Source organism: Dermacentor silvarum, chromosome 11 (genome assembly GCF_013339745.2).
Source record: "Dermacentor silvarum isolate Dsil-2018 chromosome 11, BIME_Dsil_1.4, whole genome shotgun sequence".
Lineage (NCBI taxonomy): Eukaryota > Metazoa > Arthropoda > Arachnida > Ixodida > Ixodidae > Dermacentor > Dermacentor silvarum.
Window position 1 is genome coordinate 111368815 of NC_051164.1, and position 26262 is coordinate 111395076.

Sequence of the window (26262 nt, forward strand, 5' to 3'; positions counted from 1 at the left end):
CGAACACGGATGTTCGTCCATATCGCACCGTTCACGTGACCGTACACGTGAACGACTAGGCGATGGTGTCACAGCAAACATATTCGCTCGCTATCGGGTCGCGGTGAGTCAGACTTCCTTGATTTGTCGCTCGCCCATGTGACTGTTCTATGCATAGTAATTCGGCTAGTGTGTATTAGTGTATGAAAGGTGCAATAAATGTCCTTTTGATTGTTTGCACTACTGTGTTGTCGTTCCTTTGTCCCAAGAGCATGTGTGAGACCCCACACAGGATGGTGCAGGAAATCTCTTTTGGGGCAATTTGTCGCAGGAGTTGGAGCACTGTATGGGGCTTGAAATGGATTCTTTTAGCCCTGTTCCACTGCATGCAGCTTGTTAGCTTGTAAACTTTTGAAACAGCACCAAACGTGGTGAGTCTACCGATTATGGGAAAGCATGTTTTTACACTCACAGCTGTTACAAAAACTTTAAAACTGTATTCATGGCATCACATGCATCGTTGCAGTATACCGTCACTGTAGCAGCTCTATGATAGTGTCATAATGACAATATTATTAAAAAGGTTCAAAAAAGGCCCTTCAAAAGGTTTCAAATCTCGAACCTTCTATAATATGTGACTCCAACCAACTGTACTACCAATACACTGACAAGTTGCATACACTAAGAACAAGAAATTGCTCCTGAGGCAGCCATTACGTAGTGTACTATGGTGCCCTAAACAATCTAAACCAGCGCAAAAGTGAAATAAGTTACTCAAAGCCAGAGGTATGAATGGAATAGGGAAAAGGAAAGACAGGGAAGCAAAAACCACAGCTCTTCTGGACATAACGTTCAAGTACAGCTCTGCAACTAAATATTGTATACGAAACGCTGCATGTCCTAAGGCATGTAATAATGTGCTAGCTATTGCGGACACTAGTTCACATTTGGAGCACAAGTAAAACTTTGTTTTTTCTCAAAATGTCAGTCGAATACCATTTTCTCAACAGCAGATTTTCTGCTTTATATTACACATTCTATTGAGCGTCCATCCACTTCATTGGAGGCTAGCTATCAATTGTGATCTAAGATTTCTTAAAACTAGATACGAGTGCACCATAAACTTCATTTGTGAAAGCTTATGAAAATCAAATCATGGTGGATCAAAGATCCTATGAATGTTTTCTTCCGAGCCTGACACTTTGCTGCTTCACGCAGTGGAGATCTACACCAAAGGTATGAATAAGGCCAGAGCAGCAAGCTAACACACCAGCTGCTTGCCACATGACTAATTCTTTAGCACAACACAGATTAATGGAATCAAAAGTCTGTATCTCAAACAAGCACGCAGAAAAATCTCTTGATGTGTCCTCCCATACTGGCTTTTTCAGATACTCTCGAGCACTGCAACAGAAAAAGACAGGACAAATGCTGCAAGGCTCTACAAAAAATGCCAACAGTCACTAAAGCTATAAAAGTAGGCATAAATTTAACAAAAAAAAAAATTCCACTGTTCCAACTGATACTTGACTTAAAAGGACTATCGTTATTCGGTAACTCTTGCAATTTACAAAGCTATGCAGATGCTTTCACAAAGCTTCCTGATGGCAAGCTGCAAGTGCTGTCACAGTTAGAAACAAACCAATTCCAACCTCCCTTCATTTCTTGTAATACACTTAAATAAAAATGTGCAGTGGAAGACACTTAGCTAAGGTTCTTTGCTGTACATTATTGAACAATTCTGAAACACAGCACGTATCCAATAAATTTAACAATGATACCTGATAGGATGCACAAAGGAACAAGACTACGATTCATGAATTCAGTCAGCATCTGCCACAGAGATTTTTCGTAATGTTTTGGAGTTTCGCTCACTCCTGATGAGTACTGTGCCAGCAGCCATTTGGCACTGGATGCACTGAAGTATCAGATCAACTTACAAAACCCTATACACGTCACATTAATAGAGCTTCTCAATGCAATGTTTTCAGTTAGGCCCTATTTTATTAAAATTCTTTACATCATTACAGCACATCTAAACAATATTAATCTGCAAAGATTATGCTGCACAGGCTTGTGCTGGTAAACCAACACCAAAATTTCCCATACAGTGCTACAATGCAATTTCCAGCTGATTCAAAACAAGTGTGCCATACCTTAAAGACATACGTTCTGGCGTGTTACAAGCCAAACGATGATATTATGAGGCATGCCGTAGTGGGAAAATCCAGATTAATTTTGATCACCTGGGGTTCTTTAACATGCACCTAAAAATAAGTACACAAGCATTTTTGCATATCGGCCCCATCAAAATGCAGCCACTACAGCTGGCATCGAACCTGCAACCTAGAGCTCTGCCAGCAGTACAACACCATAGCTACTGGGCTACGGTGTTGCATGTGCCATACCTTCAGCACATTCATGTAGCACATTGTTGGCTTACCTTCAACAGTCCTGTGGTATGCAAAATGAAAGTAGAGTAAAGCAAGCAAATGGAGTGCGCCTGCAGCACCAGCTGCTACAGCTTTGTGTGATGCACTTGCTGTCTTGGCCGAAAAGACTGACATCTGTAAAGAAGAAAGAAGGGCTCCACCTCACCTATCTCAGTGAAGAGTTCACAATTGTACCGCTCAGAATACAACAACCAATCTAGAAATTAAAGACACGACAGTCTGTATGCGTAACAAGGATGTACACACATGCACACTTTCTTTCAGTACCACACAGCATAATCAAAATGTCCCTTTACAATAAAAACAGCTTTTAAACAGTGGAGCTGTTAAAGCTTTTGGTTTGACCGTGGAGCGTTAGCAGCAACGCCTCGCACACCTTGCACAGCTGGTGCGAGGCGTTGCTAGGCGATGCATGTGACGTCATCGCTCGGCAAGGTTACGACCCTTTTCCCGGCTACCCTCGCCAAAGCGCGTGGCGCAGCCGACATATCCGGCATTTGTCGTCCACACTTCGCGCCAGACTATCGAGTGCTGCGCTTTCGCTGACGTAGCGACCCCTTGACGAGCGCGCTCGCGCGTCAAATGCTACGTCGGACTATAAAGTGGCCTTTAGAAGACTGTGTGTCGGCCAAGTTTGGCTAAGAACCAGCCAAGCCAAGCCAAACCAAGTTAAGCAAAGGAAAGCAAAGTTCAAGCTAGGGAAGGGCCACCAGCTTTGCTGTTTGCCCAGTCTTCGCACCACTTAGTGTGAAGCTGCCCCTAATTTTTTTTTTTTGTTTTACTGGAAGAAAGTATCAAAAGAATGGCAAGGAGAAACTTGCTATGTAAAAAAAACACTGCCTTAAGATAACTAATCTAACAAATGAGCATCAATATGATCTCTCATGGGCTTTTGCATACCAAATATGAAGATGCAAATAAACGAAGTCAAGGAAAGCTTTAATATATTTATTCTGCTGATCTGATGATGATGATCTAATGGCATCCCCTTTTAAACGAGGTGGTGACAAATAGTCACCTAGCCTACTTGATTTAATCAGGTATGCTACACGTTTTTCATTCTAGCATTTTTGTATACATCACCTTAACCTTTTTTTGTTCTTGTTTTTTTCCTTTCAAAATCTACCCTGTACCTATAACTGTAAGAAATCCAGTCATATCAATTTCTTTGCTTTTTCTCCACCAATACTTAAACGACTCTTGCTGATCTCGACTGCTGACCGGTTGACGCTTCTATCCAGTTTATACCCAAGCGCTTCTGGAAGGTGTACATTACCTACGGTTCTCACTGGGTGAATCCCTTCACATTCCATTACGATGTGCTGATTGGTCTCCGAATTTTCGCTGCAGCATACACATGCCCCATCTAGTTCTAAATATTTGCTCTGGTATGTTTTTGCCCTTAGGCAACCAGCTCGAGCCTCAAATAGCAAGGCACTGCCCTTTGTGTTATCGTACAGATTTTCCCTTCTAATTTATTTCTTCCCATTCTTGTAAACCTCCATGGTCCTTTTGTTCCCATTCTTTGCATTCAATTAACTGTCTCGGTTTCTCTCACTTTCTTTCTCATGACTCCTGGTTGTCTATTTACAGTTTCAATTACCCTGTACTTAGTTGCCAACTTTCTTGACCTCTTCCTCCATTCTGTGTCCACACTTTTCAGATACAGATAATTGTGCACTTTAGCCGCCCATTTATTTTCGTCTATGTTCCCGAGTCTTTCTTCAGTACTAATTTTGCTCTGTGCTTCTCCGACTTCAAAAGAGGCCCAACCCAAGTCACCCTGCACTGCCTCATTTGTGGTTTTACCATGGGCACCCAAAACCAACCGGCCTACCTATCTTTGGTTAACTTCCTGAGCTGATGAAGCAATGACTCCTTGGTGATCTGCAAGAGAGTAAGATAGCTAATCTTTCATAGCTTTATCTGCCTCTTCTATGCACATGGGATTGTTTCGGTTTTATATTGTTACGGGGATGTTGGGAGTACAGATAGAATGAATTTACAATATATATACAAGCAGAGTTAATGTGGTCAAGATGGCCAACCAGCAACAACACGCAGCAGCCAGCATCTCGCGATCTTCTTTTCTCTTCTTTTATCCTTCCGGAACAATATTTTATTGCTGTTTGTGAGACTGAAAACATTGCATCTTTAGATGCATCTTACATAATTATGTGCAAATCTGAGCATGAAACGTCCAATTCTCAGCTATATTTACAGTGTTGCCTTTGATTGAGCTCGAATTCTCCATATGACACAATGAGCCAAGCTGGATGAACAATTACTTACAGTGCAACGACGACAATCTACCACCATTTCAGAAAACACAATCAACATGAAATCAAGTAACTTGGAAGGTTACGATCCCCAATGAAGTGTGGGCCTTACACGAGTAAATTCGGTAGATATTTTAGCTGCAACTATGAGGGCAAATTGTAACTGAGCATGCCATTAAAGACATATAACAGATACCAGAGGTTTGAGCTAATGAAGGTCAGGGGTAAGTGCAGATCTTCAGAAAAGGCATTTGTACTGCAGTGTAATTAAAATATTATAGTACAGCAGCTGGCTGAACAAGTTGGTACACATGAAAGTGAATAGCACGAACGACAAGGAACAACACTCATCTAGTCTTCTTCCACTGTCCTTCGTTGTTTGTGCCGCTCCCTTTTCATGTTAAAATTTTATGACGATGGTTATGATGATGCAATTTTTATCTCACTTGAGGAGCAGAGAACATACCAGCCTGGCCGCTGTAGAACCACCAAGCAGCAACCACACAATGTAGAAGAAAAGGTGGGAGTGCACAGGGTGGAACGTATTTCCCAGCAGCAGAGCCAAACAGTGACCGGACAGTCCGTAGCCCTAGAAAGGGTCATTCAGAAAGGACCACTAAAGATCTAATGAAAATTAAGCTGCGACAGAAATTAAAAAAAAAAGAAAATACTCAAGAAAAAGAGCCAGCTACATGAAATGAACAGAGAACAGAGAATGCGTAAAATGAGAATGAGTAGCCATCAAGTGTTCATACTTTATTTTGTGCTCTTCTCTGCTTTCCTTAGTTTCATGTAGTTCAGTTTTCGTCTGTTTCGTCTTCCTTCTGGGGTTTTACGTGCCAAAACCAGTTCTGATTACGAGGCATGCTGTAGTGGAGGGCTCCGGATTAATTCTGACCAGCTGGGTCAAAATTAATCCAAAATTAACGTGCGCTACAATACAAGCACATGGGTGTTTTTGCATTTCGCCTCCACCGAAATGCGGCCGCCGCGGCCAGGATTCGATCCCGCGACCTCGCGCTCAGCAGCACAATGCCTTAGCTGACTGAGCCACCGCGGCGAGTAGTTTTCGCCTGGAAACAAATACTGTAACAAGGTACTACCATGGTAAAAATCCAGCTAGGCCATGAGTATGTGCAAGCAAATAATCAAGTAACCAACATCACACTAAAACACTAAGAAAATGCAAGACTGATCAGTTTGGACATTAGTCACATGTGGACTTTGGAGGGTAGAATAATGGACTTTCAATTTAGGCTCCCTAAATCCTTACAGGAGTGCCCACATTTTAGCACACCAATGTTTCTACATTTTACAAGTGCAGCCAGTGACACAGGGAATGGAATACAAAATTTTGTTCTCAACAAAAGAACACGATAGCCACTAAGCCATCAAAGCATATAGAAAGATTTTAAAAAAGCAGTGAATTGTTCTTTTTTCCAACCAGTAGACATGAAGCTGCCCACTACGATCAATATCACGTATTCAGCTAGTAATATGCTATGCAACTCCAAATAATAAGGACTAAAACATACACAGTGTTGGTTCCCACCTGCTGGTCATATCCAAAGAGCCAGCAGACATGTTAAAGGGGTCACGCCTGAAGCACTTTCATTTTGTTTATTTATTTATTAAATTAATTATTTATGTGTTTATTAATATTTTTTATTAAAAGAGTGCTCGGAGTGCCCCCTTTCAGAACATGTCATATGTTCATTTCTGTAGCAAATTCTAATGCACACAAAGGATGAGGAAAGGCTAGGTGGCTATACAGAATTTGGCACAAACTAAGGAAATACACATTTCTTATATCTAAAATATAAAATTTATCAGATTCATCTTGTCATTGCAGTGCAACATATATTTTAGTTCTTTCTGAAACAAAACAAACTGCATGACTTTTCAAGCCATCAGCATTTCCACGTTTCTATATTTTTTCCAACATAAAACTCCAAGGGCAGCACAGACATTAAAACCAAAAATAGTGTCGTATAACTTTTGCCTATAAGACTACCGCCTATCACCTAAATTTCACCTATAATGACTACCACCAAACATGGTTATAACAAACTGGTTCAAGCGGCAAAAGCAGTTTGATATATCAAGTAATTCAATCTGAACCTGGGTATAGTAATCATTTATGAATATTTATGATCAGTTCTTTATGCACAATGGAACAAAGCTGCGTGACTACTACCCCATGGCGACCCGACTCACACAGCAGCACTTGTAACACATCAACGCAGTAGGATCTGTAGCTCTCTATCAGGTTATGTATTGTATCACACACTACTTGATTATGCCTGAACAGGCTGTCAAGCTTGCTCAGCTGCATGGTCGAAAAAAGGAAGCTGCTGCAGATGGTTTTATGACAGGTTTTAGGTTCTCAAAGTTTGAATGCCCAGTTCGTTTTATGAGATTTATTTTGCACAACTATCACTTGTCTTGCATGTTTGATATAGAGCATAATTCCCTACACCCAGGTTCATTAAAACTGAATTAAACTGCATGTTTTTTCATGACTCGCCACTCAGATTACTCACCATCAGTGAGAGAACCTGGAAGAATGACAATTGTGTGCTGCTGATGTAACCGGCAGCACGAACCAAGGCTGAGCCTCCGAGCCAATAGCCGAAGCTGACACCAAATGCCGTGCCCATGAGCGTGCCTTCTTTCTGGAAAATTCCAGCAGCCCAACTTGCTTAGTCAACAGGAACCTCTATTTGCTTCATAACAAAGCTAACTAATAAGAGGTAATGTAAGAGGTAATTCACAATGTTCTAACCTAAACCAAATTATGCATTTACAATGCTTTGTTATCGCTCAAATTTTGCAACATTTGCATATTTCGGTCCCCATCATTCAATAAATTTGCTGGCGTCACCGTTCACCTTATTTGACTGAACTTGACAGCGAGATGTAGGTACAATGGTGGTAATTTATTTTTCCACCAAGCATACCAAAAAAATGTGATCCTGGTTTGAAATCTGAGCAATAACAAAGCACTGGTAAGTGTAAACTCTTTAAAAGCAGACAGAATAAAAACGTTGGTTAGTGAACATGATAGCTTTTCACAAGGCAAATACAGGCAAGCTTTTGCATTCAGAGGTGATGACCACGGACAGCAGTGGGGAAATCTTCTGGCTTAAAAGGCCAGAGTTGCATTTCACGATATCCTGACTACACAGCACTTTGAGATAAGGAATGCTTTGAGAAGCTGCACTGATTGTAAAATCACAATTACGAAATAGAGAAACAAAAACAGCTCTTTTTATGCACCGTGTATATGGTTCTAATGCTGAAATTTCAGATGGACCACCTTTACGTTTGGAAACAAAAGTGCTGCAATATCCCTACGCCACAATTAAGCAGGCAGAAAGGACAAAGCTTCCCACTTGGTGCTGCGTCAGCAGTTCATTCTTCCGGCATTTCTCAAGCTTTATGTCACAACATCCTGTTCCTAACAAGGCCCTTCTTACGGTCACAGTATTACAAAAAAATTCCTAAGCTAGTGTACTATTCAAATGTCACAGGTTCTTGCTGCTACTGCTAGCCTGCACCTTGGCAGCGGTAGGCATCAATAGGCAGCGCTATAAATTTTAGCACCACCTCATCTTGGTGCCGTTTCAGCGTGAATGATGTTCACACACAAACATTCAAACCAGTACATGTAAGAGGTTTTGAATAAAAATTTTTATTTAGTTTAAATTGAAGCATAAAATTATGTGCCTTAAGTAGTGTGCACAGCGTATGCTACTGCACCTATCTTTCCGTTATCACATGCTCATGTAGCACACTGGCAGGAATCATTACACATGCATAAATGAAAATGGCACTCTTAAGAGACTTGCTCCTGACTTTTTCCCATGTGGGAAAAAGCACAAATCAAGGCAACAGACTTTGGCACCACTATCTGAAGAGTTCTACAGAAGTCACCTATTGAGTTTGGCTGCATGCAGTTCACCAAATTAGGTTGCAAGTAAAAAATGGCATCAGTTAGCTTCACAGGAGGAATGCGATGAAACAAGTACAATAAAGTAGTTTTGGTGACAGGCAGCTCTACTTACCACAGTATGGCCAGATGTCTTCATTCCAAAAAGTAGCAATGTTATCAATGTCAAAACTAGCATCAGAGGCCCATAAAGCTCAGCTGGAATTAACTGCAACAAAAGAGCATGCAAGAAAATATTTGAAGGTAAAAATGCTATGGTGTTCAAAGCCAGATCTGCTGAAAGCTAGATAGATGTTCAGTGTTTACCAGTGGTGCATAATGTGATGGCCAACGAGGAAGGAAAGACTCCATAATTCTGTAAAGATGCAAAGGAAAATAAGTTAAGGCTTCAATGAAAATAAGTTCAGTTTTACTATTCGGAAAATAAAAGTTCAGGCTAAAAGCCAGTCGCATCATCAGACAATGCAAATTTCTTCTTGCACTTATCCTGAACAATGCATAACATGGCTTGGTTACAATTTCTTAGCAAAGGCACCAACTTCTCCGTTTTACACCTTTTTTATGTTACAGATCTCAGTTTATAAACATTTGTTCAATCAAACGCATCATGTCGTGAGCCAACCTCAGCACAAAAACCTAGCTGGTTAAACTTCCTGTTTGGTTTGCCATGAGCCGCGGATGATCATGAGACGTTTCATTCAGGTCGTATGAGAATGGGGACCTGTACAGCTTGCACACACACAAACGAAACCAGCAAAAAAAAAAAAAAAAATAACAGCGCTGGTTCAAAGTTTTCTATAAAATGTGATGAGGGTGCAGTGACGAGAGATGCACGTCTCACCTGGCCCGGACTTCTTGTGGTTCAACGTGGAAGTACGGCCTCAGCAGATCTATGTTGCCATATATACTGAATGCGTTTTTCGCTTGCTGCTTTCCTGCTTGCCACAGGAGCTGCGAAAATTTGGAGACGCAAATCAGCCAACGCTTAAAAAGCAATATTTGACCCGCAATTGGTCGTCCAGCCTAACATCCCCGCTAAACGGGCAGTTTCAAAGCTCACATAAATCGATCTGCATAAAAAATGTATCGTGAGCGATCGAAGCATGAAGCACGAATAAAAGTGTAACGGGATGAAAGGCACGCGTGCTTCAACATGACGTGCAGCAGCGCGCGATCGCGGCCGACTTCAAATTCATCACACTCGAAAGCGTTCGTTACAGGAGTATTAAACTGTGAATATGACTGTGTTTAAAGCGCTGTGTTTTAAGGCAAATTACGCACCATGGAGGGCACAGCCGAAAATACGTCTTGGTTATGCGGGATGGGAGCAGGTTTATCCGCAGAATAGAACTTCTCATCGTGGACTCCTGTAAGAGTACCACAGGTAAATTATCGTTAAAACTATAGAACTTCTCGCCTACGTTACATACCTGAGGAAGCAACGTCAGTGAAGTCAAGAACCGTGGATTCCTGAAACCAAACAGACCAAACCGCAACTGCAAGTTAGTGCTCACACATAACCTATTCTAATCACAACAGCGCGACAAGACCTACTTATACTGTTGAGGATTTGAACTGGCTTCTTTGGCCGGACTTTAAAGACTATAACGATCTGTACCAAAGCATATTACCTGTTTTTCCGCGGCAGCAAACGGGGCACGAGCGTCTGCAGGCGCTGCCATGTTGGCTGAATTTGTTTATGATCACATGCGAGCTCTTGTTTACGTTCTGCCAGTTTTGCTTAAATATTTTTGTTCGAACAAGTCCAGGTTGTGGGTCTCGTTTAAGGCGTTTTAGGATTTGTTACATAATGAGATTACATAAACAGATAACACGTAAACTATGGGGCATCAATGTAAATAGCATTGACACATCCAAGACTATCCGATACGACAGTCATCTGCAGCCATCGCTACGCTCTTCTGCTTGCGCCGATAGAAGTTTTGCTTGTTTTGCAAGCGTCTCGTAGTGATTGTAAGGCTCAGATCGTAAATGTTATGTCACTAGTGAAGTAAGTGAACATAATTCTTGGCCTTCAATCTGTTATCAATGGAAAGTGAGCAGCGCGCAGAAGAAAAGACTGCGCGAGTGATTGTGTACCGAAACGGAACAAATCGCGATGGCAAGGTAAGCGACGAAACATATAGTCATCGTCCCTTAATTTTGTCCAACTAAGCCAAATCAAATAAAGTGTGCCTGGTGGCTAATCACTGGCGACTTCGTGTGTGGCTGTCTGGCATCGCGTCGTGAGTGAATGCAGTAATGATCATTATATATTGATACATATTGATACATGTTTCACATCTCCTTGTCATCGAAAGGTGTTTCTGGTTCCCGGATCTCTCGACGAGCTGCTTAAAGCTATCAGTTCCAAGTTCGGAATCCAAGCTAAACGGCTGTTTACTTGTAGAGGTGGAGAGATCGACGACACAAGTCTAATAAGGCAAGTTTATCGCAGCACTGACCTCCGCAACAGCGTATACTGCGTTTCGTAGTGACTAACCGCTTTATTTACCTTGTTTTCATGGTGCATTCGTGCTTGGTACTTTTCAGGGACGAAGAAACCTTGTTTGCTTCATCTGGCGAAAGCTTTACTGGTGAGCTGCAGCGGTTTATACTATCATTTACAAGTAAGGGGACGGAGGAGCAGTTGTAACACCTCGGAGATCATGTGCCGGCTGTCTGCATGTAAACAGTTCACCCGCCATGTTGCTGTTTCTGAACGTCCGAGGATGGGCCAACCGTTACAGCAGCCTTACCTCCGGATAAGTAATCGTAGTTATAATAGTACGGTTAATCGATCAATTACCGACGTATGCAAAAAATCGATACAGTGTGAAATCACAGACATTACCACAAAAACGAAGAGTTGGTGAGTTGTTGCTAACAGCTGTATGACTCCCTGTGGACAGCGACAGTGCATGACATTTAGGCTAGCTTCAAAAGTCCTCCGTAGCTGGCAAAGGATGTGTCATCTGCCAACGGTTTGTTGTCAAATGCCGCAGTGGTATACTGAAGACAACAAAATTAAAGCTCTGTTATCTAGGGTGCCACTAGAACATCTGGAGTACTACACTAAAACAGCTTCTTCAGAATGACATCCTAAAACAATGTGATCGCTAAGAGCTTTCAATATATTGTAGTTGCCATAAGACTCAGCCAACTCTCATCCCTTGTTCCTTCACGCTACACTCACAAAACACTTCCGAGGTGGACGTTTCTTTTAATCTCTGCGTGTGGAACATTGCACTGTTTTCTCAAGTTTCAACCATTATTCTCGAGCTTATGTACTGTCGCATGCAAAAGTAATAGACCCCCCAACATTTTTCAAAAACACAATTGGGCATCACGTAATAGAACAATTAATGTCAATTCTTGTCTAAAGCATAGCCTGAAGTACACCCTCCAGTAGAATCAGTTATGATGTCTTTGCGAGTGATGCAAAAATGCAAGTAAAAAAAAAACAGAGAGGGGGTCTGTTACCTTTGCTCATGGGGGTACGTATTGTATAATCTGCAGGTATGACTCTGCAGCTTGTAGTACCAAAGTAAGCAGTACAAGTCTGCTTCACCTTGTTGTTACTTTTTTTTTGTGTGTATTTCTATAGACGCGTCATGCTCAGCACCACAGCCCCTGGCCTCTGGTAACCCAGACTGGGTCTTGCTTAATGTGGGAGGAAAGTACTTCGCTACTACAAGGTACCCTGCTGTTGTCACAGCAGTTCGAGATATCCTTTAGAATTTTTCAAGCTGACATTACAACAACATTGACAAACAAATACTACGTGCTTGCTCCACGAAACATAATTTCCATTGCTCACTTGTAGTTGTGTAGCAGATGCACAAGTGAGACAAGAAGCTTTCTGGCAGTATATGATGACATACTAATTTTGATAGCCTATAAGGTAGAAATAAAGCTAGCAATTAGTTACTTGACCAGGCAACGGTCTCAAGTACTCGACTTGTAATCTGCCTGCAGCTTACATTGCCTTTGTCAGCAGCGATGAGCAAAATTTATGAGATAGGAATTTTCTTGTTGCAGGTGATGCTAAGAGTTAAATGCCACTGGCAAATTTTCCAACCTTCTTGTTCCTCACAGTTTCTAATATAAAACACTAAAGTGAACAGGTGACCAGGTGACGTGTGCCTGTGTTTTACCTATGAGAGTGTGCATGATATTTATTCACTTTACTAAATCATTTGACAGTTAAACTTTGCCCTACTTATTTATCATGCTGTCTTAAAAGTACTTGCATTTTGAAGTGCTGTCGATTGTTTTCTACCATAACTCTTTCACCATATCTTTTTGTCAAGGTAGAGTCTTGCAGTCTATTTATTCTTCACCATATCTTTTGCATTACTTCTATATTTATGCTCAGTAAAAATAAAGCTATAATTATCTTAATTAGAAATTTAACAAAGTAAGCAATCTCATCCAAGGAATGTCATTTCACAGCACAGTGTAGGAAATATTTTAGAATGCTTTGCTAAGTAAGCTATATAGTGTAACCTTTGTAAGGTGACTGAATTTTCTAGCTGTGCTGCAGTACTTATTCAGTGTTCGATGTGTATGATTCTGTGTTTTAAATTGTAAAATGCCTTGTCTTTTCAGAAGCACATTGGTTTCCAAAGAGCCCTGCTCTATGCTTGGTCGTCTGTTCAGCGAAGGTGCTGATGGTGTAGTATGGCCAAGTGCCAAGGACAGCCACGGAGCTTACTTGGTTGATCGAAGCCCTACCTACTTTGAGCCATTGCTCAACTACCTTCGTCATGGGCAGCTTATTCTGGATCGAGGGGTTTCGCCACGGGGTGAGTGCAGCTATGTCACACTGAGTGCGTTGCACTCATGTGAAAATAAAATGCTTCCTCTTTCTTGAAGTTGAGTCGGGACGGAATGAGAATGACAACATTTAGTTACTTGTTTTCTTTTCCGCTTATCTATATTTACGTCTGCTCATTCATCACGCCACCACCAAGGCTTGAACGTTTTACAGAAGGGACCGGGTTGAACTATAACAACACTACAAACAAAAAAACAGCATGCCTATGCATTTTATGGAAGTACAAATATAAGTGATAAATTTGAAAGGTCACTCAGTGGTCATAGGCGATGGCCAATGGCAGCTGGTTCCGTTAAGAGCTAGCAGGCATAAATTAATAATAATGCAATTTAGTACTAGAAAAAATAAACAGACTTTGTGTCAGTCATTACCTTGAACAGCATATAACCACAGGTAGTAGTGCAGTTGTTTACTTTAGTTTTATTTTAAGTGAGAACACAAATTTCCATCAGATGTTGTCTGCACAAATTCTGCACACAACTGAAATATGCAGAATTGTGCAAGTGTCCATTCACGTGCACACATTTTACTTCATTTCCGTTATATGACACGTGACTGTGCAGGAAAAAACAGTATTTTCTGTTTCATCAGTTCCATTCAGCCGAGACAAGAAGAGAGCGGTGTGGATCAGAGAACAAACGGGGATAGCCGATATTCTAGCTGACATTAAGCGGAAAAAAATGGAGCTGGGCAGGCCATGTAATGCGTAGGATGGATAACCGGTGGGCCTCTAGAGTTACAGAATGGATACCAAGAGAAGGGAAGCGCAGTCGAGGACGACTGCACTTCCCTTCAGACAACAGAAAACTAGGTGGGATAATGAAGTTAGGAAATTTGCAGCCACAAGTTGGAATCAGCTAGCACAAGACAGGGGTAATTGGAGATCACAGGGAGAGGCCTTCGTCCTGCATTGGACATAAATATAGGCTGATGATGATGATGATGATTCAGCACTAAAACACTAGTGCATGTTAAACGATTCATGTGCTTCATGTACTTCAATATTAAGTACATTATGGCTGTCTCATGGCATATGAAATTTTGGTTTGTGTCAGCATTCTGATATTGAAGTGCAGCTGAGCCTTTTTGTAGCAGAAGAGAACACTGTCCTGTTTGGTACAGCTCTGAACAATTGTGAAAAGCACCACACACAAGTTGGAGAGCCATTGTTTTCGCGTGTAGTGTGTCTACGTCTCTTGAACTCTGTCTCTTTAAAACACTCCCCATATTACTGCCCTTGCTATAACAAGGGCAGACTTAGCCAGCAGACCAGATCATACATCAGTAATATAGTGAACTTACTTGTCAAAACAGATATTTGTTCAGCTTCACTGCTGTTGCATAGTTGTCTATGATAGAACAGCACACTGAAGCATTAAGGGGCAGCTTTACCTCGGGTTTTTCCCACTCAAGTACGTGTGAAATTTAGACATTCTCTCATCTGACCACTGTTCAAGCAATCTGAATGAAATGTAAAGCGTTTAAAGAGAGCAACAAACTACAGTTACTGTAGGGAGCAGGTCTTTTATTTAGGCCCTCAAGTTTTTCACAAGAATTGCTGAGAATCTAAATTTTGAGAAGTTCCAGCCTCAAGTTTACAGTTCTCCACACACACAAGTGTAGAAACTGCTACTACATTAAGACATCTAAAGCAGACAAAATTGATATACTATATACACATTGCTTTCAAATAATAATTTGCAAATGGGACTTCCACAATACTCACACAAATAGAATAATAATTTCACATAAACTGCAAACCAATATGTTGGATTTGTCTGGTTTAGATGCTTTGATAGGTGAACCTTAAGAGAACTGCAATATCAGCTTCTGGTGCAGTACTACGGTGTTGTAACTTAGGTTCTTCGATTTTTAATTATTATTTGCCAACTTTTGGCAATATTGGTTTAAATGTTTTGCAACTAGTATATCAAAAACATGATTCCAATAGTTATTATGATTTAGCCTTAATTTTTAAATCCATCATGTTTGATTTAAGTTGGTTTAAAGGTTGCATAATGTGAACATTCGTGTATTTCACATGTACTCGAATGTAGAAATCAAAGCTGGCCCCATGCTGATGTTTTCTCGCAAACTTCATTGCAGTGTAGCAACAGCCAGCATTTTGCTGATATTCATTAAGTGCAGTAGGTATGTTACCTGGAATTCCTCTACATGTTATGCATCATACTGCACTTACAGGTGTCTTAGAAGAAGCAAAGTTTTATGGAATTGAGTCCGTCATTCCAGAGCTGGAACGGATTAGTCAGGTAAATAGTGCACTCTTATTTGCGATACAAAAACATTCTACCTATGTGTAGTGGCTGTAGACATTACTACTCAATCTATGCTGTGAAAGGTCTTTGTGCTGTTGTTTGTGATATGTTTGTGCTGTTAACACCATATTTTGCCAAATTTGTCACATGGAGTGCTACTATTCAGCAGACAAGCCAATCTTACAGCCACAACACTAACACTATGCTATGAAATGCACTAGCATTTTTGAATTGCTGGTGGCACCTTGCTTGAGTTTTGACAGTGTCATTTTGAATCATAGGATTGTAGTTAATTCTATTTTTGTGCTAAATTCAAACTGTGTGTGTGTTACATTATTGGCTACAGGTAAACAAATGTCCCTCTGTGATATTGTTACCTTGTTTGCCTTAAATAAGCATACGGGTGGCACTTTGGAGGCGAGCACGCGTTGCCTGAAATTATGTTTAGTGAACACACTTGGTGGTTTCTTTTACTAGGAGCCTAAATATGCTGTCAGCAACAGGAAAACATAAAAACAAAAAATTCGAAACTTCATCTAGCAATAAGCAATGGCACCCTCTGTTGGCAGGAAAGGACACCATTACTTCTGTAGCACTTACAGTGTAGCATGTTCGTGCATATCTGGCTGGTAAAAATTAATCCAGAGTCCTCCGCTATGCCATACCCCATAATCACATTGTGCTTCTGGCATGTAAAACTAGAAAGCATTTTTTTTAAAACAGATATGCACGAACATGCTACACTGTAAGTGCTACAGAAGTAATGGTGTCCTTTCCTGCCAACAGATGGTGCCATTGCTTATTGCAAGATGAAGTTTAGAATTTTTTTGTGCTGTGGTTCTTCATTGTGCACCTGAATCAACGTGCACTTAAATCGAAGTACACGGGCATTCTTTCATTTCGCTCCCCATCGAAATGTGACCGCCACGGCAGGCATTGAACTTGCAAGAACATAAGTCTTGGCAGACACTGTTTCCAAGGTAGCATAGTCTCATGTCCCCAATTTATTAATGTTACTTGCACCTTATTATAACTAGAAGTGGTAAAGAATAAAATGTCATAGTGTATTGTGGCAGCCCTTAGCCTACATAACATTTAATCTAAAGATTGCAGACTTTTGTATAGCTCTGCTATGCAAAGGTACACTGCACTGCACAGTTACACTAGACCTTATCACATGCTAGTGCCTTCTAGTAGCTGAAAAGATAACCTCCCTGTCAATATCTTGTCACTGTTGCCATGATAACATGCTGTGTCAGAAACTGTGTTCTGACACAGCTGTGTTCGACATTGCACGGCCACTTATAGAGAGTTTGTCTTTGTACAAATCTTTTGCTGTGTGTCTGTGCTACTTCTCTGATGCTGTCACTGCTGAATAGCGGTACATTTTTTAGCCTGCTGGCTGCTTGATCATTCATGGAAAATTGTTGTTTCATCACCCCCAACAGCAGAGTGAGTGTGATCCTGGTGACTGCCTTCCACTGACAAGGCAAGATGTGATTCGAATCCTCACCAGAACATCTCACCTGTCAGAACTTCGATTTCAGGCAGGTATAGAATACACCATGCCACTGCTTCTGCCATGTGCCCTGTTCCTTGATTGGTAGTAACATTCTCATGGCCTCACCCTTGCTGCATGACTGTGGAAAAGAAAACAGCACTCTCCAACAGATTCACTAAAGTTTCAAATGCCACTGCAATGACACTTACCTCCAGAGAGGCTTCCTACTTGCCAGCCCTTCTTGCAAGATAATTATGAAGAATCTGATTTGCAATCTCCTCCCCACTTTTGATACCAGTGTCATATGTCCATGTTTAACGTTAGACTGTTCTGGCATAGCACAACCATTTATTATTACCACTAAAATCCCTAATGTCTGCCAGCTTTGCGCATGCTAGGTATGCACACCTTGCACACTTCTGGCAGGAATCGGCTTTCATGTGCAAAGCTTTTAGCGACAATAAGTTGTAGCATCATGCTAAAGCTGTTTTCTTTTTTAGGCACCTAGTAATTCAGTTAGCTAATATATATATATATATATATTAATTAATGTATTCTTGACATCTTCAGCATGACAAAAAGCAGACAGTAATGGAGAACTAAACTGAAAATTTTGTCAGCAAGTTTCATCACTCAAACAATGTGGAAGTGAAACAGTACAAAAGCACTGCATGTTTTACTGCACACAGTATTCTGGTCGCTGTCATGCCTCTGCACTTGGGATGAAACTGCCAGCTTCTTGTGTTCCAGGGTGTGGATCTGTCGGGTGCGGACCTGTCTCGGCTGGACTTGCGGCATATCAACTTCAAATGGGCCAACCTGCGCAAATGTCGCCTAACGTGGGCCAACCTGAGTTACTGTTGCCTCGAACGTGCTGACCTCACCCTGGCCAACCTCGAAGTGAGGAAGTGTGCTTGCATCCTTGATTTATCAATTTATAGTTGCAGTACACTGCAGACCCCAGCGTGACAAAAGCAGGAGTATTAGTAAAAGGTAGCGTCCAAATCCACGCCCCTCTGGATATACAGATGTAGGTTTTGAAGGTCATGTATGCCTTTGCTCGTTGCATGCGGTGGAAGCGATTTGAGGAGCCGGAAACATATCATAGAGGTTGGGCTTTGGACACTACCTATTGCACGACAATATTGCACGACAATATTGCACAACAAATATGAAAGCAGCAGATGCAGTGCTGCGAGGCAGTGCTTTTTGGGCAAAGTGTGTCTTTTTGTTCTTTGAGTCTCGTACCCTTTGCAGTGCTCAAAAATAGAGCACCTGCTCACTAAGTCTGGCACCCTTCAAGTATCGTTGTTTCATTCATTAATTGTCTTTAATGATGATTAGTAGTATTTGTTTTATTCACATGTGTAATGAAAACAGCCCCCACCTGGTCATTAACAAGTCGGACTCCCTTCTTCCATCGCACAATGGTCCCAGCACCAAGCTTGATGCCACAAGCTGTTCCGTGCACATCACCAAGCGGACTCAATGAAACAGCAGATAAACTATGCAGCCTGGGTCATTGTTCTGCATTGCTTGAACTGCTCAGTGGCATGCGCATAAACATAGTCAGGTCAGAGTGCCGATTAACTGGGAGGAAGAGAGAACGTTTCTTTTCTTTTAGCACTAGGGCCTACCAGTTCACAGCAGCACATTGTGATGTGCAATTATGGCGTCCCTGTTTGCATAACTCGTTTTAACATGAAATTATGTTGCTAATTCAGTACACACTGTGCGGGCTCTTCTTGCATGGCAAAAAAAAAAAAAAGAGCTTTCACGTCTTCACTGTTTTGATGCCACTCAGGGTGCGCAACTAGTTGGGGCCAAAATGATGCGTGCCAACATGGAGGCAGCCCACCTGCGCTCTTGCAACATGGAGGACCCTGCCGGAAACAGTGCCAACCTTGAAGGTAACTGCACTGGCACATTCTTCAGCACCACTTATGCATGTGTTGTCTCATATGCAGAGGTGGAATGTGAAATTTTTGTTCTCCTTTAACAGCAAAGATTACTATTAGTGTTAGCATCATAGTCATGGTTCCATAATGTTTGTACAAATACAGCATCCTTTTCTTTGAAATTACAGCTTTCAAAACACTTAGATTATTCTATAGCGAACACATGGATGGTTTCTCAACATCTTCTTTTCTGTGATAGGCAGGCTGTAATCAATACAGTCAAAAAAAACTACAGCAAACCACATGGCACATTCAAGTAGTGTACACTGCGAGGCTCTATATTTTCAGTACAACAGTGCATTTCAGTGGTCGTTAATTCAAGGGCACAGCACTGGCACATTGCACTTGGGATTTCAAGCACTGCACTGGTGCTGCCAAGTGAGACATAAAAGTAGTCTGAACACTACTGCAGGGGTTTCCAAACTGGGTTTCGCAAACAGCATTTTAGGGCCGGTGTTTAGCGAGCGACCAAAACAATTTCGACCCCATCCCCACTTGAGTGGATTATAACAAGCCTGTTTAAATTATTCATTAAGTTGTGCACTTTTTTTGCTCTCGTATTTAAACGATCCAATTGATTTATCGCAACAATCATTGCAAGGCCATGGATAAGCACATCGGTGGGAAAAAGAAGTAGGGGGTTCCACAGCACTCTGGGAAGGCAGGTGGGGTTCCCGAAGGCCAGATAGTTTCGGAACCACTGTGCTACTGTATAAGATGCAATGCTTCCATAATCTTATGTTGGGCATGAAATAGACACGAGAGGAAAATTGCAGTGTTTATTGCCTGGTGAGGCTTTATGCATGAAAACTGCTAAGAGTTCACTATAGTATAAAAAGTACAGTGAATAGCTTCAGCGATAGAATTGGCAAATCCATGTTATATTTGATGATAGTATATGGTGTTTTATAGCAGAATGGCCAGTGATGGATGTTAAACCATTTTGTAGCATCCTGGGATTTGTACTTTGGTTATTTGTGTTTGGAAATCAGTGCCTTAAACAACCAGCCGCACCTGCCGCAGTGACTGCGTGGCTATGGCGTTCTACTACTTAGCACAAGGTTGTGGGTTCGATTCCCAGCCGCAGCAGTCATACTATACAGATGCAGTAATGCTCGTGTACTGTGCAGTTAGGGCATACTAAAAAACTGCAGGTTATCAGAATTAGGATGGAGCCCTCCACTAAAGCATCTCTAATAGCCCTTGTGTTGCTTTGGGATGAGAAACGTCACAATTCAATCAACCAGTCGACCACAGTGCCTCACGTAGAGCAATGAATTGACCCGTAGTGCCTCGCAGGCCATTTATTTTTCTGGACAATATTAGTGCTTTCAGTTGGAAAAAGGACCTGCTTCTGTCACTGCATAACACTTTTAGAGCATTGCACTATAGACTTGGCATGCTATTCATTCAGTTAACCCTTCAATCTTGTCGGGGTGTTTCAGGAGTGAATCTGAAGGATGCTGATCTGGATGGTAGCCAAATGGCCGGGGTGAACCTCAGAGTGGCGACTCTCAAGAATGCAAATCTGCAGAACTGCCATTTGCGCCAAGCCATCCTCGCTGGTGCTGATCTCGAGGTGGGTCATTCCTCCATCATAGTACTGCAATCTGTATTGCTGCTCATGTGCAGCATATAGTTGTCATTGCTTGGTTCAACCATGCACTGCTGCCATCCATGCACATGACTTTCCAAAAGTCTGACACTGTGAACTGAAATCAAAATGGGAGATGGCAAGAGTAAAAAAAAAAAAAAAAATCTAAGCTACAAATGTTGTCAAGTATATTAACAAAATGTGTGAACTTGTTTTGACCCCATAAAGTGCTAATTTAGACTCGCAGGAAGAAAGAAAGAAAACAATGGCAATGTTATCTGAGATGTTACCCAGTACTCTGGGATGATGCAATAGAGCAATTTATGGCACCTAAATTGTGCAAGCCAACTTGACTGCCTTTCAGCTCGAATGTAGGCCAGACCATGTTGCTTGTGGACTGGACTGCACTCTGCCTTGCTTGCATCATTCATTTTGTCTGGCTCATCTTGTTTCTTACTTATCTATGACGTCATGCAGTACTAATTAACCTCATTTCTAGACCTTGTATGGCATTCTGTCACAGATATCAGATCAAGCCTGCCAGATAACTTAAAGGAGAACTGTTGTCTGCAAGTTTTCTCTGTAAAACAGCAAGACCATCTAAAGAATTTAATCAGCTGTAATAGAGGATGCACTGAATACATTACTGAGCTCTTTCATTAAATAAATTTCTAACTAGGACAAACCATATCAATTTCCTCTATCTTGCTGTCATAGATATGAATAAACTCAATCAAACCTTCATGATGAACTGTGAAAAAAAAGCGAGCGAAGGTTGCAATATTTTACCATTTCATTGCATTTATCTCCGCCTTTAACCATAGCCCTCATAAAATGGTACTATGTATAGAATACAGAATGGCATATGAACAATACAAAGGATGAGATGAAGCCTACGGAAAACAAACATCGCACTGACTGACCAATAGCGTGCAAGGTAATGCCAGTGACTCTGCAGCGCTGCCTAAATGATAATAAAATGTCACTCCGAAGTACTAAATGCACATCCGACATGTTCTTCATGCATTCGCACCTTTGTGCCAACTTTCTGCAAGGTGATGGCACAGGAATTCCTTTTCGGTCACTGGTTTGCATAAAGCAAACGAATAGTGTGTCGAATAGTTGTGCATCTGTGTGCTACATGCTACTGCTACAGTCTGGCAGGTTTTTTTTAGCTTTATTTTTGGTGCAGCTGCTGTTCATGCAACAAAGGGCACTTTAAAAAGCATGGACCACCATCTTATGTGCCACAACTGAACTTACAGAACTGCAACTTGTCTGGAAGCGACCTACACGAAGCGAATCTTCGGGGTGCCAACCTCAAGGATGCTGTCATGGAGCTCATGTTGACACCACTGCATATGGCTCAGGCCATCTGATGACTGCTGTTTGTGTGTGTGTGTGTGTGCCTATCAAGCAGTGGTGTGTTTTCCCGGTGGATTGCTATCTTCCTCACTCTGGTGAAACTGTTATCAGGTGGCCCATGATGGCAGTGCGCGATCTGCTTCAGTCTATTTTTAGTTGCATATTGCCTAGTAGTATTAGTACCAGCTACTTGGTGTGCATTCGGAAACACGAGTTTGTATTTTACATTTGTTCTTTGCTTTGCATGTTTCCTTGTTTTCATTGCTTTGTTAACCTTTTTAATAGCAATAACTGTAGAAAGTTGTAGGAAGTCCAGATGTTAATATATGTTTGTTACGGAGTGCTTCTTGTGACAGCCTCATGATGTCAACAAACACACAAAATATATCTGCAACTCTATCCTTATATTTTTTTTTTTTCTGAGCAAGTACAAAGTCAGGGGGTTATTTAACTAACTATGCAAATTTCATTTAAGAATGTTTTTAATGCATAAACAACACTTTACAAGCATAAATAATTTTTCTATGAATGCAGTATAGACCACTTATAACGTACTATATAGTGCAGGACCGGATATAGTACCGGTTATAGTGCAGGACCGGATATAGTACGGTATTTTCAGACTACCGTTAATTTCCCCATAGAACTCCATGTATACGCATACCTCTTACAGTGAAGCCGCGTGAGACGAAATACTGGTTATATTGCGGCTTCCGGGGGAAATCTCGCCGACAAGGGCGGCAGTGAGCACGCTTCTCAACAAGGTGCGTGCTCCCGGCCGGCGTATGCATTATTCAATGCAGTCAAACTCTCGTTAATTCGGACTTGTTTGGCCGCACATCGGTTACTCTGGACCACTTTCGGAGCTCGGTGAGCGAGGACCGCAGTAAATGTGCAACGCAAACGAGCAAGAACGGCGCTAGCGTCCAACCGAAACGAAGCGGCGGAGTCCGCATCGCCACAGCGATCAGTTGAAATCGTACGGGAATGACAGCAACGCCGGAACGCTTAGAGCCTATTTGTGTTAGGGAGCCTATACATGCAAGTTCTTGCATGTAGGCTCTTTAATTTGTTTCTTTAAAGCCTGAATTCTTGCGTTTACTGCCGCGCATAACACCGCGTTGGCCGCGGGCTTTCGTAACTGTGTAGTCGTAATCAACGATCGCGTCGATAACGGCCGCGGTTTTCTCCGCAGCGGTTGCGGTGAACAGTAGTTTCGTTTTTACTCGGTACGCGCGTCGGCAAAGTAAAGGAGGCATTGGCCTAAAAAACTGCGTAGTCGCCATCGATCGCATAGATATATAGCGACCACGGTTTCGACCGCAGGTGTTGCAGCGAATGGTAGTTAATTCGTCCAGACTCGGTGCGTGCGTCGGGCGCGTGCCTTCAGCACTGCTAGGTCGCCATTTGTCATCGTGTCGATAGCGGTCACGGTTTTTTTCCCCAGCGGTTGTGGTCAACAGTTGTTTCGTTATGACTCCGTGCAAAGCTGTCGAGCTTGAAGAGCACCGGCTACATCGCGATTATGTTTTCGCCAGCTCACTGGCGAAAACGTAATCGCGATGTGCGCGCGATAGTACAAAGCGGATCTACATGCTTGGTCTACATGTTTTGCATATGTGCAGGGCTTCAAAATCGTTGTTTTGGTTATAGTGCGGTACCATTTATAATGCAGATATTCGCGACTCCGGCGACTTACGTTATAAGCGGTCTACACTGTATATCCACTTACCTTACATAAACTAACATTAATCTGTGTGACAATGGTGTGATGCAAAATAAACATAAAACATTTCGTTTGAAATGTGAGCACATGACAAGTGTTCTCTCTCCAGTCTTTTCTGTGTGAAGTGCGGATCACTCTGCAGTTATAGCTCAGATATTCAAGCACTTAGCATTTCCTGTGTACACAATCTGCAACACAGTTAGGGCTTAGCCTTCTCGTATAAATGTTGCATTTATCTTAATTCCAGAACTCATACACTTGAGGGACCGTTAAACTAAAAAGACGGCAAGTCCTTGCTAATACATTAATTTTTGAGTCACAGCCTTCAAAGTCACAGTTTATAGTCTCTTGTATCAAGTTGAGCTTCATAATAAGCAGCCAAGTGCCGCCTTGTTCCCAGAGTCTTACGTATGCAAATTTCACTAATAAATTTATAGCACATCATGGTTGGAAGTTCCGACACTGCAATAAATATCTGACTAGTGCTGCGGAATGTTCTCACAGGTATCTACAAATCATGTATGCGTGCATGCTAGAGTCAAGTCTACACAGTACACTGTCCCAGTATCACAAGCCTGGCATGCTAAGGCCATGCGAGTGAATGCTTGCCCTCAGAATCGTCTGCTTAGCAAGTAAATCAACAACTAGTCTGTGAACACAGTAATGTTGGTAACAATCTGTACCATGTATCTGGCCAGGTGTGTACTTTGTGCATGTCATTTATGCAGTGATGGTTGTATGGAATAAAGTTTCATACTAAAAAACCTGTTTAGCACAGCTGGCATCGATTCAAAGGCAAGCCACCTTCCTAGTACATGTCACCACGAAAATTTGATATGCTGAAGTATATACATACAGTAAAACCTCATTACAAGAGACACTCAAGAGGCCTGGGAAACATGTCTCTTGTAATCAAAAATTCTAATAACACTGAGGAGTCGGACTACACCACTTTATTATACATCAGCATCAAAGTGTGTTTAAGCACATCTTTGATGCGAACAGAGCTGTCTCATGGAAACGATGGCTCCCGAGTCCGACTACCGGCATACAAAGCGAACAGCACCGCAGACGCTGCGACGGAAATCCAACTCAATGGTACTCTGTCACAGGGTCGGTGTGGGAGCGCAACAGCGATTATAGAAGCATAATGACAGAAAATTCAGTGCAATTTGTGGTCGCAACCATGCGAGGAATGACATCTTGCTGCGGAACGGAACAAAATCGAGCCAAGGGAATGAAAATTGCAGCGCATACAGCTTGGTACGACGTTGGCCGCGTCACATGAGCGTGTCTGGGTTGTGTCTCTTATAAATAGTTAAGAATTTACTCTAGGGACCTAAAAAAGTTGTCCTTAGTAACCGAGTGTCTCTTGTAACCATGTCTCTTGTATGCGATGTTGTTAACATGGCGAACATAGGAAACCAACCAAACCATTTTCAAATGTCTCTTATAACCGAGGCTCTCTTGTAACAGTGTCTCTTTTAACGAGATTTTACTGTAGCAGGCAGTATTGGAGTCCTGAAACATAATCACGGTACTGGCAGTATAGTTACATAACTGTCTTATCATCGGGCAGAAGAACCTTAGAGAAGCTAGAGGGTGCAACCAACGTAGTATATGGGAATGTCATTACATGAAAGCTACAACATGTATAATGTCATTATACATGTAGGCCGCAAAGGTGAGAAGAGGTGGCATCAAGAATAATAAACGAATAAAGGGTTCAGTATAGAGCTCAGAGAAATTTCTTATTGCCTCAGTGCCTATTGCTCTTCTGAACACTAGCCTGTTTAAGGGACCCTTAAGTCCACTAAAGCAGTGGTTCTGACACTTTTACCATCAGATACTCCTTGATCATATCAGTCAGTGGGCAGTGTACTGTATGTGTACAGTGTACACATGTCTTTACGTTGACAGCTGTGTGGATACTTTGCATGGTTTATGGCAATGAGATGTTGGCGACCATATATAGTGCAAGTCAAGAGGTGTATCTCATGAACATTCATGCTTTTAGTGCCACAAGAATATTAATCTTATCATTTACACTGCTTGGAACATTCACCAAGCTTTCCATTAAGTTTTTAATGTTCACCAAGAGACATCAGCTAGCCCCATTGTTGCGAGAGGCCTCCAAATAAAGTATGTCAGTATGACAGAAATGTTACAACACTGGCCATCCTTATGGACCACGTCGCTCTCTCTCTTGAAGACCTTTGGAAATCATGGACCACAGTCTGAGAAACCCTACACTAAATAGACAGGAAGAAACACAAGGCACACTCTATCTAGGTAGTTCTAGGACTGCTTTGGAACTAAGAAAGGCCACTTAAATCAAT

General features: G+C 41.8%; 2 protein-coding genes across 3 annotated transcripts; one reads left to right on the forward strand and one right to left on the reverse strand.

Moving 5' to 3' along the window:
• Positions 1–1290: 1290 nt before the first annotated feature.
• Positions 1291–10417, reverse strand: LOC119433722 (protein YIPF3-like). 2 transcript variants are annotated; one of them, XM_037700974.2, is made up of 10 exons: positions 10295–10397; positions 10094–10133; positions 9945–10030; positions 9505–9614; positions 8970–9018; positions 8779–8871; positions 7255–7386; positions 5178–5300; positions 2423–2546; positions 1291–1383 (listed from the first exon to the last, which is right to left on the reverse strand). In XM_037700974.2, exons 1-10 carry the CDS (start codon positions 10343–10345, stop codon positions 1367–1369), a joined length of 825 nt encoding a protein of 274 aa, XP_037556902.1. In that variant the 5' UTR covers positions 10346–10397; the 3' UTR covers positions 1291–1366. The 2 variants fall into 2 exon arrangements, with proteins under 2 accessions (XP_037556902.1, XP_037556904.1); XM_037700976.2 differs by lacking the exon at positions 5178–5300 and having other exon boundaries at positions 10295–10417.
• Positions 10418–10537: 120 nt separating this feature from the next.
• Positions 10538–25771, forward strand: LOC119433720 (BTB/POZ domain-containing protein KCTD9-like). Its single transcript, XM_037700973.2, has 11 exons — positions 10538–10790; positions 10985–11106; positions 11217–11260; positions 12271–12361; positions 13275–13471; positions 15706–15773; positions 17228–17326; positions 18031–18180; positions 19085–19190; positions 20684–20817; positions 22098–25771. Exons 1-11 carry the CDS (start codon positions 10713–10715, stop codon positions 22209–22211), a joined length of 1203 nt encoding a protein of 400 aa, XP_037556901.1. The 5' UTR covers positions 10538–10712; the 3' UTR covers positions 22212–25771.
• The last annotated feature ends 491 nt before the right edge of the window (positions 25772–26262 follow it).

What these genes read in the sequence shown, in the direction of transcription:
- LOC119433720 (XM_037700973.2), top strand. Translation starts at nt 10,713, where the DNA reads ATGGAAAGTGAGCAGCGCGCAGAAGAAAAGACTGCGCGAGTGATTGTG. An exon ending in GAACAAATCGCGATGGCAAG is followed by an intron (nt 10,791 to 10,984) that starts GTAAGCGACGAA and finishes TGTCATCGAAAG; the next exon opens with GTGTTTCTGGTTCCCGGATC. An exon ending in TCACCCTGGCCAACCTCGAA is followed by an intron (nt 18,181 to 19,084) that starts GTGAGGAAGTGT and finishes GATGCCACTCAG; the next exon opens with GGTGCGCAACTAGTTGGGGC.
- LOC119433722 (XM_037700974.2), bottom strand. Translation starts at nt 10,345, where the DNA reads ATGGCAGCGCCTGCAGACGCTCGTGCCCCGTTTGCTGCCGCGGAAAAA. An exon ending in TTTCGGCTGTGCCCTCCATG is followed by an intron (nt 9,615 to 9,944) that starts GTGCGTAATTTG and finishes AAATTTTCGCAG; the next exon opens with CTCCTGTGGCAAGCAGGAAA. An exon ending in GTTCTACAGCGGCCAGGCTG is followed by an intron (nt 2,547 to 5,177) that starts GTATGTTCTCTG and finishes TCTTCTTTACAG; the next exon opens with ATGTCAGTCTTTTCGGCCAA.